At 39.0% G+C, this 13497-nt stretch overlaps 1 protein-coding gene and 1 long non-coding RNA gene across 2 annotated transcripts in view; one reads left to right on the top strand and one right to left on the bottom strand.

Moving 5' to 3' along the window:
- Window positions 1-13497, top strand: part of LOC116047883 (B-cadherin-like) — a 68342-nt gene that overhangs the window by 25398 nt on the left and 29447 nt on the right. The window contains exons 3-4 of the mRNA XM_031296908.2: window positions 12582-12670; window positions 12995-13207. Of these exons, the coding sequence (XP_031152768.1) occupies window positions 12582-12670; window positions 12995-13207 (302 nt within the window). The remainder of the gene's footprint in view (window positions 1-12581; window positions 12671-12994; window positions 13208-13497) is intronic.
- On the bottom strand, window positions 4415-6060 carry LOC116047885. Its single transcript, XR_004104502.1, has 3 exons — window positions 5946-6060; window positions 5743-5815; window positions 4415-4585 (listed from the first exon to the last, which is right to left on the bottom strand). It is a non-coding gene; the product is annotated as an uncharacterized LOC116047885 (long non-coding RNA).

Here is a 13497-nt window from a genome sequence, read left to right on the forward strand (position 1 = left end):
GGGCATGGAACTGTACGACGGTGGACCAGATGGCTACAAACCCTGAAGCTTGCCGCTCCCTGTTTGTTCCCGGGAAGATTATCAAGGTATCAATTTTAACTGCCACTTAAGCTTTTCTTACATTTGCTTAGTTATATATTGGAATTTTCATTTTGTATAACCTTTACAAGCCTAAATTTGAAAACTTAAAATATAACCAAATATGCATTCACTGTTTCTTTACAGCCTGATGCGGATTTCATAATGATGAACTGCCAGCCCAATTTCAGTGAAAAGGGGACATCTAAGGGGAGAACTGAGAGGAAGATCATCAACTTTCTGCAAGATTTCTTGCAGGAGGTTGAAATGTCAGGTACTATATACTTTATAGTGTGCATACATAATTACATATAACCACATTTGAATGTACGGAGCACATATACACATTCTTGGATAATTTATTTTTTAAGACAATACTATTAGCTTGAAAAGCTAATCTTTCATGTTATTTGAAATATACATCAATCACAGATGGGGAGACAGACAGTGCAGCTGGTGACACAGAGCCTCTTGCAGTGCCACACGTGCTCCAGTGGATGACGGGGCAGTCCCACATCCCCATCCTCCCTGATGAAAAGAGACATTTCAAAATAACATGCAACTTTGACCACGACTGCAGGGAGCGACTAGGAGATCACTCAGTTTGCTACCCAATTGTGAGTGCATGCACTCAGACTGTGACTTTTCCAGTACAGCATCTTAGCACTTACACTGACTTTAGAAGAATCATGAGTGAAGCAGTTAAATATGGTGGTGGATTCCACAGAGTTTAACACAACTAGCTCTACTCAAATCAAAGCAATCCAAATTATTGTTACTGTTAGTAACATATCCCAAAGGGTGCCACTCTTTAAGTGCCTTTTTTGCTGGTCCATTAGTAAACGTAATGGGATGTTTTTGCCAAGTTCAATATTGTAACCAGCTAAGAAGTTCATGTTCAAATGTCATTGTTGGTTGGACACTATGTGCAAGTATTGTGTGTACAAGTCACGACCATGTGACTGAGAATGTTCCATAGGATCAAGAGTTCTCTGAAGTTCTTCCAGGGCTTCATCATCCAGTGGACACATAATTTCAGGAACCACAACTGTACCGTTAGACTCTCCTCGCAGTATTGCACTCTCCCATTCAATGCCTGGATCTTGAAGTTCCTACAAATCCAGAAAAAAACAATTCAAATAAATTAAGACTTTGTACCTTAAAATGTTTTTCTGATGTTTTCTGTCTATTTAAAACAATGTAATATTTTTGAACAAATGTTACAAAAAAGGTGTAATTGTTCACTGAAAACTTTAATAAAATAGAAATTAAAACTAATGGCAATTGAACAGATTGTTACCAATTTTATATATTTGTCAGTGTATTTAAAAAGGCATTTGTAGATGAAAAAAATGAAACCGCAGCATTTACGCAAAAATCATGACAGAACTCGATTCCTCACGTATAACTCATGAGGAAAGAATCTTTTTTTTGGCACATATGCTCCAAAGTCCAATTGCCATTGATGTCTTATGTCATGAAACAAGACCTATACGTCTGCCAAACCTTTACAACTCAACTGTTTTTTTTTTAATATATTCTATACATTTTGCATAATTTTATAATTGTGTACCTCAAGACTCTCCCCTTCGTCTAGATCTTGTTGATGTCCCATACACCACAGCTGTTCAGGACTGAGACCTCCCTCTGTCCGTAGAGGATGATTATTCCATCCTCCAGTGAAGGTATCAAGGTCTGCTCGGAGTCGAGGGACAAAGATATAGTGAACACCAAAGAGATGAACCACATCAGAGATATCAAGCAGACCATCTTCTTCCAGAGAGTGAAGAACATCATGGTACTTGCTTGTGACTGCAACCCAGACATCCCGCCAAAGTCGCTCTATTCTAGAATGAAATTTTAATTGGTTGACTGATTTATAAAGCAATTTGTACTTTATTTAAACAATTAAACTGCAAGAAGTATTTATGCAGTCAAAAATTTCAAGACTGAAAAACACAACTTACCTCTGATTGTGGACACTCTTTCCCGAGATAAAGCTCGCTCTTCCTGTTCCCCGCGTGGCAAACATAAAGTGTGCGATGTCCACATTCTCAACACCCTGATCCCCCCTTACTCTAAGATGAAAAAAAAAAATTAAATGACATTCAACAAGGTTTACTTTAACTTTAGAATATGAAGTTATAGTTTCTGGTATACAATTTTAAATTAATAAAACAATCCGAAATGTAAAAAACTGCCACTTCTCCAGATATGCGTTTGTTTTGTCATGGCAAAATACCTTGATGGTAAGCCATGAAGCTGGGTTGATCTCAGGGAGAATGAGAATGCAGTTGATGCTTTATTATTTGTTGCAGCATCCAAGTACAAGATCTAATAAAACCACATGAAAAATGTTAATCTTCTTGCAGCTATAGGGTTACATCCTAATGGCTGGCCATGAGCTTTTAGTTTTGTTTAGTGAACATTCTACAGCCTTTGGTACTTAAATTATTATATGTTTTTATATATTTAAAAAAAATAAATAACTTGGTTTATCTTCCATCCTATATTGCACATGTACTGTTGCAGCTTACTCTTGCATGTTTAACCATTTTGGTTAAAGTAATCACACAGACACACTCATACATATGTTGATGTGAAATACGTATTGTATTCTATAAATCTAGCTGCATTTTAATGTTAGCTTTGGTAAGAAAGGAAAGCCGATATAAGAGAGTGACTACTACCTAGAATAAAAATCTGAGAAAAAGTAGTGCTGCGACATGAAATTCTTTCAATTTTTATGTACTTTCTGCAATGAATATTAAGGCAAATGTCTAAGCATTGTGGTTTCTGAGCACTCTGAATACTGGCAGTTTTTTATGATAAAATTATGATCAACCATCATTACCCTCAAGCTGAAGTTAAAATATACACTATTTGTTCAAACCTACAATGACAATGAATGTGTCTTAAGCAGCTGATTACAATTGCATGCTTTTGTCAAGTCAAATGTTATATACCCCATAATCACAATTTGTGACAGGGGGCTTTATAATCTGTACACCCTGTCCTTAGACCCTCAATTTGAAAAGGAAAAACAGTAACAATTTATGGAAAGGGTACATAAACTATCATGGCTTCATGCATAAAAGAAATAATTTATGTTGTACTTCTTGAACTTTGAGGAATATAAAGAAATGAACAGTATTTCATGCATGACTTAATGCAAGAACAATATAATGCAACAACTAGGTATTTCAATCATGATTTCTGAGTTTTTAATGATGTTCATGTCTTCATATATAAGTCTGCAGTTATTGTGTTATTCTGATGTTATTTATCAGTGTTAAAGATGGACTGGTCATGACTTTTCTTGAAGAGCCACAATGCTAAGTTAATCATGATTACATTTGGAATTCATCAGAATGTGCACACTGTGACAGGTCAGTTTTTTTGGCTGTCCTTAACTGCAGACTTACCTATGAAGAAGGCATGATCATTAATAACTCAGAAATCACAATAGGCCTACATGGAGATATGATAAGTTGTTGCATTAAAGTATTGTTCTTGCATTAAGCCATGCATGAGATACTGTTAATTATTGTATGTTCTTTAATGAATTGATTCTGTTTTATGCCCAAAGTAATGATGAATTATTGTAGCCCCCCTTCCCCCCCCCCAAAAAAAACCTCTTTTCCCATTTAAAAACGCATAAATTACCTTCCGTGAGTAGCCGTCCACTCCTCCAAAGACAACAATGTTGTATCTGTTCAAGAGGGAAAACGGTTACAGTATAACTAAGGCTGTTAATGTGGGGTTTGTATGACATGCCTCCTACTCCACAACATTCTGTGTTTAAATAATTAAATCAACATTCTATTTTAATTTACCTGATCAGTTTGTGATTTGTGTCAATGTGGGCCAAGGAGAGAGGGCCTCGCACAGAATAACTTCGTCGCACAACACAACCTAGTTCTGTGAGCCGTAAGAAGATCCCTGCAGCATCAACACGATGCATAGAGGCCATCATTCTCCACCACTGAATGCGGAGACCCATTGACACCAAATGGCCTTGAACCATTCGATAACCAGCATTTGGCATCTGACTTTTGATGGCTGAAATCATGTTGTCAAGCTCTTGGTCAGTCACTGTGCTGTATGATCCTCTTACAGATAAGCCAAATTCTTGCATTCTTCTGTAAATTGTTCTCTCTCCCAGGCATTTTGAAATGCAGGAGACAGGCAGATGTGTGTCCAGCAGATTCTTTAGTTTTTCTCTCTCTATTACAATTTTGGGGTGACCAGAACCTGGACCAACCTCGGTTTCCTGTTCTACAATGGGCATAGAGCTGGAATTAATTTCTTGCTGGACAACATGATAGAGGTTTTGTAATGCTTCTGTAATGTTTGATACACCGCCTATCTGCTCAGAGAACGATTCAAACAGAATAAGCTCATGGCGTGTCAGGAACTCCAAATAATCCAAATTTAGCGGTTGCTGGTTTATGGCAGATTGCAGTTTGGTAAGAAGTCTCTCCATCAACTGCTGTCTCAGCATGTCCTGTTAGACAGAAAGCGCTCAGATTAGCAAAGAAGAGGGACTCATAGTTAGCCATATATGTCTCAGAATAAACTACATGACTCAGATAAGATAACGTGTGGTGGAAGCCAGTAATACATTTATCCCTTATAGCATCCTAGCCATAGCCAATAGGCATTTGTATTTAAACTTTAGAATAAGATGTAGCACATGCTGTCTAAAAACATGCTTTTTAGATTATAACAAAATTTCTGTGATGATAGTTTACTTTGGCTATGTATGTGTAGGTAATCAGCACGGTTTGGAAGGGTTACTTTAAAAATGTATTCTGATACAATTGCATGTTAGAAAATTTAACTCATTTAATAACCTGATAACTTTCCATTACTTGTGGATTACTTCAATACCAAATATGCAAATAAAGACAAGGGGAAAATGTTTATGAATTTTACTTCAGTTTATTCTATAAGACAACCTAACAATGTAACATTTAGAAGAAAAAAATTCATATCAATGTTTTTCATGGAATAGGCCTAAATTCAGGCAGTAGCCTATCAGCATTTTCACAGCTGGAAGGCTTTGGTGAAATTTCCACATAGTGAAAACTTTCTTTCCAATAGAGGCCATGATAATAAAGATGAACTATAGTTTTACTGGAGACCAGAGGTGTTGTGAGACTCGTGATGTGTTGTAATGTGTTTAACTGCGCATTTGCATGGTAGTACTATATCCGTATTTCTTTTACTTTACTATTTTAAATTCTGCTAATAATCCCCATTTTTACTAAGTGTAACTGTAATCTAATTACGTCTCTATTCCTGTAACTGTAATGGAATACTAGCTACATGTACTTTGTATCCTGATTGCGTAAATCCCATACATCCTTACCAAGCCTCAATCAAGTATATCTCAATTTAACATCCGAAATGTCTGGCAGCAGCGTTCCTTCAAGGTAACATTATAATTTATTTTTAAATAAAATCATTATGGAGAATAAAGTTAAGCCTTCACTGTTCTCTTAGTTTGCCAACTAACGTTATATTGCCAGTTAGCCTACTGCTTTTTGATATAAAATTAGCTAACGTTAGCAACGAAATGTAGTAGCAAGCTAAGAATATACAGACAAACAGGTAATAAAACACAGTAACTATGTAACCAAAGTATAACAAACTACTCACATGTGGCTGTGGTGTGACATTTACGTGTTGCTGTTCTGATGACATGGTCCGCTGCTGTGCTAGCGTTAGATTGCTTGAAAAGGATAAGTCAAACTAACTTTAGTCACACAAGGAGATATGTTTTTGCAAGTCAAACAGCCCAACGGTATTATAATACACAAAACTATCAAGGCACTTAGAAGTTAATAATACAAAATACTTACCAAAATGTGTTTTAATCCAGTCGTTGGTCACAACAGCTGTTGTCCAGTGTTTAATCCAGTCCGTTAGCATTTAGCCTAAATACAATCATGCCTAAATGCCGCGGACTTAAACAACTCGCTGTATGCTTCCGGGATGCTATAGATAGTTCTACTAGCGATTTCATTGGAGACCAAGAGCCAATCACAATTGACCTTCTTTAATTCTCTGATTGGTTGATTTTGTGGCACATTTGTAACGCTGTTGCAAGTGTTGAGCGAGCGTGTGTCAAACGTTGAGCGCGCACAGAGTGAAGAGGTTGAGAGAGAGAGGGAGACTTGACCGGAGCGCAGCAGCGTCTGCCTGCGCGCAGAGAACGACTTTGTGAGAGGGCACTTGAGTAAACTGCGTGAGAGGGGTTATTGTTGCACGTTAATATGGATAATAGCAAACAAGCAAATACATTTATTGAGCACACAGAATAGGTTTTTCTTTGCTCAAACGAAAAAAAAATTTGCGAGTGTTAATTTCTGTTCAAAATGCAATGTAATGTGCTTGCAAAATATAGTTCTCTGTGCTCAAAACTTACAATTACTCGCTCAGGATTGTGACACATATATAACGCCATACAAACAGCTCTATTGTAGTCCAGCCTTTACTTCCGTGACGAACGTGCGTAACACACGTTTTAATGCTCACCTAGCTGCTAGTGTGGCACGCCCTCATACTCTGCTTCTGACTATAGCAGTGCTTACCTAGGTACTGCGTATGTGCGACTCCCAACAAAGAGGGAATAGAAGTGAGATGCCTCACTCTATAGCTAAAACGGAGAGCTCAACACACAGGGTGAAAAGAGGAGCTGCAGCAATATGCAGTACAACAAAAATATGGTGTTTTTTGAAAATTAAACCATGTAAACCTATTCTGATATAACCTCTAAATACAATTATGAACCTGAAAATTAGCATAATATGATCACTTTAAAGCTTAACTCCTCAGCTTTTCTAAAGTGTTCCTCTGACTCAGATGGCCTTCTACAGATTAGCTGTTCACATTGTATTCACCCCTAGACAAACTCATGTCTCAGCTTGCACTCACTCTGCACCTCTTATAATGCTTTTACCTGGAGGGCAAAACCATGTCCCTGAGCCTGTTTTGCAGGTCTTTCTTTTCAAATAGTGTCAAATACTTGGGAAAAACAGCACACAGCTGCAGTTTTGCATGTTTGTCAGGTCATGGAAGTTTACCACTGCATTTTTTCCCCAACTGTCTCAGTAGAATAACTAACTACCCTCTTTGGTGTGGCCTATGTTTTTGTCTGATTGTTAAATCTTTGCTCGTCTAAGACAAGGTTATACGATAATGAACTAGGGATCCACTGATCCGAGTTTTTCAGTTCTGATTAGAGGTCGGGCCGATTTTTGGCATTTTTTTTACATAATCGGCATCGGCCAATATCCCAGTATATCAAGCCGATTAATAAGCAGGCGCATCTGAGGGCAGCCTAGTGTTAAAAACATGAATAGGCGACATTTTTTACAGCGCACCCAGACCAGCTGCCTCCAGCCCCTCCCCTCGTGAATTCTTGCGCAGTGTGTCTCGCACAGTCACTTCAGGTTCAGACGCTACCGTTAGCAGTAGCGTGTTGCTGGTGTTCTTGCCTTGGGATTAACTGTACAAAACACCGCTGTGGAAGCTCCCCGAATGTCATTTATCAGGGTCTGGTTGTTACCCCTGTCCGTGGCAGTCTCATCCACTCCTATAACGGAGCTAACTGGAGCTAACCGCTAACGGAGCTAATCGTTGCTAACAGAGCCTTCAGTTCTCCGTGCCTGTATCCATTAACTGCATCTATGGATTCAAGCACAAATAAAACCCTTAATTTTATTAAATTGGCTGGACGAGTTTTAAATTACAACTAAGAGTTGTTTGAATGACAGAAATCTGCTCAGATAAGATCCTAATGAGTACAACAGGACATGTAACAGTAGGATCCCCAAAACACAGATAAAACACTTCAACAAATGAACAATGATCTAACAAACAAGGTGAACAAGAATTGACTTTAGATAGCCCTAGTCAGAGTGATAGAGAAAGACAGAGTGGCGACACTCCCATTGGACTCCGTTGTACGCTTTTTACCGCCTACTTCCGGGGTATGCAGTCTCGCATAGTTCCAAACAATCCATTTATGGCGTCGGACATCATTCATTTTCATTGCTGGCCGTCGAGTAACTTCTGAGGTAAGTTGATTAAATAGCAACCTCTTTTGAATTGTCAACTGTCTATATTTTATCAGAGGCCCTTTATGATGCATATACTGATATTTATTTGTATGTGTGCACAGTATTGACTTTGCCAGCTGTGAAGGTATCGCTACACCAACAATTACGAAGTTCAGTAGTGAATCTCTGACAACTTTTATTTAGTTAGTTATTGATGTTGGATTACTAGGATCATTAAGGTTGATTAAGGACGGGTTTTATTTAGGTTTTATCTGCTGAACCTGACGGTGTTAGCTAGTCAGCTGAGTACTGTGTGTCTAGAAATAAGGTTGCGTTTGTTTAATTATACCCTTACATGTATGAATACAAATTACTCCACACAAAAAATATCAGTAAGTGACATATGACAAAGACATAAGTTTAAATATGAAAAAGTATTAAGGCAAATTTCCCAGTTGTGTTTTGTTTTTTTACTGTTGATTTATTTAACGTTTTCCACTGTATTTTTAAGTTCAATAATTGCAACATCTTTCCAGAAGTCAACAAGTAATCGTGTTAAATTATCGTGATTTCAATATTGACCGAAATAATTATGATCATATTTCTTTCCATATTCGAGCAGCCCTAGCTGGTGCTGGCGACGGCTGCTGGTGGTGGCTGCTGGCTGCTGAAATAAGAGGCAACTGGAGGCTGCGGACGGTGTGCCGGGGATGGAGAGGCCAAATACATCCATGGCTACCAGTAAGGTGTTTGGCAGTGGACTAGATGTTATGACCTTAGTTGAGGAAGTCTGTTGTGTTGAAATTGCCTTCTTAGTCTGACTCTTGCTGCCAAGGTATCCCCTTATCACGGTTGTTTACCTTCCTCTCAGCCCTGATGCACTTTGATTGAATCCTTAACCTCAGCCTGATATATGTGGAGGATATTTTTGTTAATCACGTATACTATTCCCCCTATTCCTGGCTCTACGTTGTTGCTCTTATTCATACTTGTTCCCACTTGTTTTTTGTTCCACAAACCTCAGCCTAATATATGTGGAGAGGATTTGATTTATTAAACACTCAGCATCTCAAACACTAACCCCCAAAACTCCTGGCTCCAGCTTTACATGCTGCATCCTCCTTTGCAGCGTGCGGATGTTAGGCAGTAGGATCTGCATTTGCTGAAGGGTTTTATAACTGTATTCCTTTTTTCTGTACTTGTTGTGTCACTCATTGTTTAATAAAAAAATGTATTCATCCAAGTGTAATGAGTTGTTATTCTTTAATATATGTGATACTTTGTGTATGGCTTAGTCTTAAAATTATCATTATCATTGGTTGTGTGGTCAACTCCTGCCTCATCAGAAGAGGTGGGCTGGACACTAAATGCTGAATGGACTGTTGCTACTCTGCTTTCTCAATCGCTCTCTGACCACGGGTAAGTGAATCGGAATTACAAGCAAAATCAAGGAAAATATAATAGTCCAGATGTGCAAAAAAGAACATCTCGAATCATCTTTGATTTAAAAAAAAGATGTAGTAAGGTTAAGGTTAACCCTTGTGTTGTTCTTCGGGTCCCCGGGACTTAGTTTATTTTTGAAGGTTTTGTATTGGCCTGGCGTTGAGCTTCGGGTCCCCCGGTGACCCTCGCGTACTATGTGATGTCGTGAACTGGCACTGGGGGGGTGGGGACACGTCAGAACAAACGTGTTTGAACAGGCTAATACAAGATGTAAATAAACTAAACAAGTCCCCGTGACACGAAGGATAATACAAGACAGTAGCCTAGTGCTACCCATGCTAACACGGACGTGAAGCTTTCCCTCCAAAACTTAAAAACGTATCTATACATAGCTTTCAGTTGTCACCCTACCACTCCAAATGTAAAACTGACATTTACAAATATGCAATAACAATCAAACAAGTACATGGGTATGTGTTTTTATTCATATTTACCATTCAATATCGCAATCGCTGCTGTCAGTACCATAGTAGAACATGACAGCGCTGCATGTGTTTGGAACTATACAGGCTTACATGAACCACGTGACCACCCCGCTAGCAAGATCAACGAGTGTCACAACTCTTTATATCTCTATGGCTCTGGCCCTAGTCTTATGTGATTCAACAGGAGTTAGGAGGAAATAGTGTTGAGATTAATAATAACATGTCACTTTCTGTGAAGCTTGCAGATTTGTATTCTCAGAAGTTTAATAAATGCTGCTAAGTGCACTAAACTTTATTTTTTTCATTGAAAGGTTTATTTGACAAAGTTTATTTTCTTCTTACCTGTTTCGTTTATTTAATATATTGTTCATACATTATTTATACAATATAGCTACAGTATGTTTTTACATTATACATTTTTAATTGAAGTAGCTATACAAGTGTAGATTGGTGAAGTGTTCAATAAATGTTTTTGTTGAGAAATTCTGTGTATATTAGTGTTACATTTTATCTTTCAAATAGAGGTTTAAAAACAAGCACATATCGGCCAAAATAAATCGGCAGCATTAATTGGCCATCGGCTGACCCTGATTTCTAAAGATCGGCATCGGCCAGAGAAAAACCATATCGGTCGACCTCTAGTTCTGATACCGATACCAAGTACCATTAAAAAGTACTGCAAGTCTTAATGCCTAATTCAGATTTTTTGCTCAGATCCGATTTTTTTGTTAGGCTGTTCACATTACCTTTTAAAATGTGGCCTATATCAGATTCCAGTGTGAACTGTTTGCGGTTTTGAAATTACCCGCATGCGCAAAAGATGTTATGGTTGCAAATTCACTATAGAGGTCTGTGTGACCGGACGACCGATTTGCACGTCAGGACCGCTACGGCCCTCCACCAGAGTTTCCTCTGGCTTCGCCCTCGCACGCACTCATGCTCCACCTTCCCGACGGTGCGGGCGAGACGGGCCGGTGGTGCGCCCGACCCCGAGGGACTGGGATCCCACCTCAGCCGGCGCGTGCCAGCCCTCACTTTCATTGCGCCACGGGGCGATCCTCTGACTCGCGCGCGCGTTAAACTCCTTGGTCCGTGTTTCAAGACGGCTCGGGTGGGTTGCTGACATCGCCTTCTTTACGTGAGCTGATCCCCGCCCTGGCGACGCGGTTGGGGCACACTGAGGACAGTCCGCCCAGGTTGACAGCTGCACTGGGAGCAGGGGGCCCCGCCCCTCCCCACGGGGAGAGAGGGCGCAGCGAGGGTTACGGTACAGATCCATTTGACCGACACAACTGAAGCGTGGTGTCGCGACGTCATACATCCATGTAGATGTAGATGTTGGTTTCGCCAAATGCTCTTTGGCGGCCCTTAATATATAGCCTACCTGTTGTTTCAAATATTTTTATTATGAAGCTTAATTTAAAAAATCTAGTTAAAAAATTGTTATTACAGTGCTTCTTTTTTACAGTATAAAAACAAAAATAAGGAATGGAAATAAGGATAAATAAAAACAAAAATTTACAAATGAGGCCCTAATCCCTACCCCACCCCGGACTGCGATCAGGAAACTACTTGTCCTGTAAGATAAGATTCCATAGGTCGCCAAATGTTCTCAGTCTTTTAGTTGGTCCTTAAGGATGTACCGGATCCAATCAAGGTGGAGTGGGTCCATCATCTCCGTGAGCCATATCTTCAGTGTTGGTCTCTCTTTTTTTCCAGAATAAGAGGATACACTTCTTTGCAGTGAGAATTCCATATGCCAAGAAGCGCTGTTGGACCAGTGTCAGTCTCTTTGCTTCATTGGATATCCCTAAGATTACTAAAAATGGATCTGGGACAATTTGAATATTTAACACCTTGGACATGAAACTAAAGACATCACTCCAGTAACCTTATATTTTGCAACAGAGAACGTAACTATGAAGTAAATCACCCACATGAGTGTCACATTTTTCACACAGAGGAGAGAGCTCAGGGAAGATCCTATGAAGTCTTTCTTTGGAATAATGTAGCATATGTAGGATTTTAAATTGTATTAGACAATGACGTGCGTTTATGGAGCACTTGTGGATATATGCTAAACTCTCGTCCCATAGGTCATTTTGTATGTTCGTACCCAACTCCTTTTCCCAATCCGCTTTAACAGTAGCAGTAGTTGGGCTAATATATAGCCTACCTGAGCAGCCCGCCCCAAGTAAAGTTTTGTGTGGGAAACATTGGACACGTCAATAGTGAGTTTACTGCGTTCTTTCGGATTTAATGCGTCAGACGTACCTAGCAACATATGACTGACAGATGACTCTTTTTAAATGAATTTAATAAAATGTTGATGGATCATCAATGTATGTCATTATTTGTTAAAGGTCACTTTGAATGTCAAGTAATGACAAAGTAGGACTTGTAGAATGTAAACTGATTAAAAGGGTGTACATTACTTTGTTCTGTTTTTTGTTTTCTCTATGTACTGCATTTGTAATGGATGACAATTTCTTCTGTCTAATTACAGTGGCCTTCACTGACTGCACAGACCGCACAAGATTTGTTTTCAGCAGTGATGACAGCCATTTCATGGTACAGACAGATGGCATATTGAAGGTCAGTACAGTTCAACAGACTCAATTGTAAAATTGCGGTTTCTAATGCTCACCTCTACAGATATCTCCCCCATAATTTTTATGCCTATACAAAGTAAAATTATTAGGGGATTGTGTCAGTGAAAATATAATTTCTCAGCAAGAATTTAGGTAGTTTATCCAAGATTCGGTAACAACACACAACTTTGACTTAACTTAGATTAAGAATGAGTAATATCCATTTCATTGAATGGAACCCATGTGAGTTCCAAGATGTGACAGCATGAATCCAAATCTGTTGCGAACATGTTGACCTTTTGATAACGAGTGGGTTTTTCCCCTCCAGGTAAAAAGACAGACTGATATTCAAGGACAACGGGAATTCATTATCCACGCCTGGGACTCACAAGGTCACAAAATGAGTGTTCCTATCAGAGTTTTGCACCATGGGCATCACCATGAGAGCCACCACCAAAATGTTGAGCATCATCATGGTGACCACAAAGGCCACAACCATCAACACCACCATACTGAAGTGGAGTATGCTAATAACACAGAGGTAGGATTAGAGACACTGTTAAAGGGGCGTAATGGAAACTTGCAAACCCATTTGTAGTCTAAATTAACTTTTTCAAAACAATATATGCAAAATATGCTTTGCAAGTGCAGTATGCATCAAATTGCTGTTTATCAAGGATCTAGTACAATAAAGACATTGTTAAAGGCAGTATTGACAGTGTGAAGGCTCTTCATGCAAATAATTGTTTTCATATAAAACACTGCCCATCTGTGGTTGTGTATGACTGGCCACTGGTTCCATTTTGTTAGTCCAAGTCTTTTTCATATGTT

This window comes from Sander lucioperca, chromosome 15 (assembly GCF_008315115.2).
Source record: "Sander lucioperca isolate FBNREF2018 chromosome 15, SLUC_FBN_1.2, whole genome shotgun sequence".
Classification (NCBI taxonomy): Eukaryota; Metazoa; Chordata; class Actinopteri; order Perciformes; family Percidae; genus Sander; species Sander lucioperca.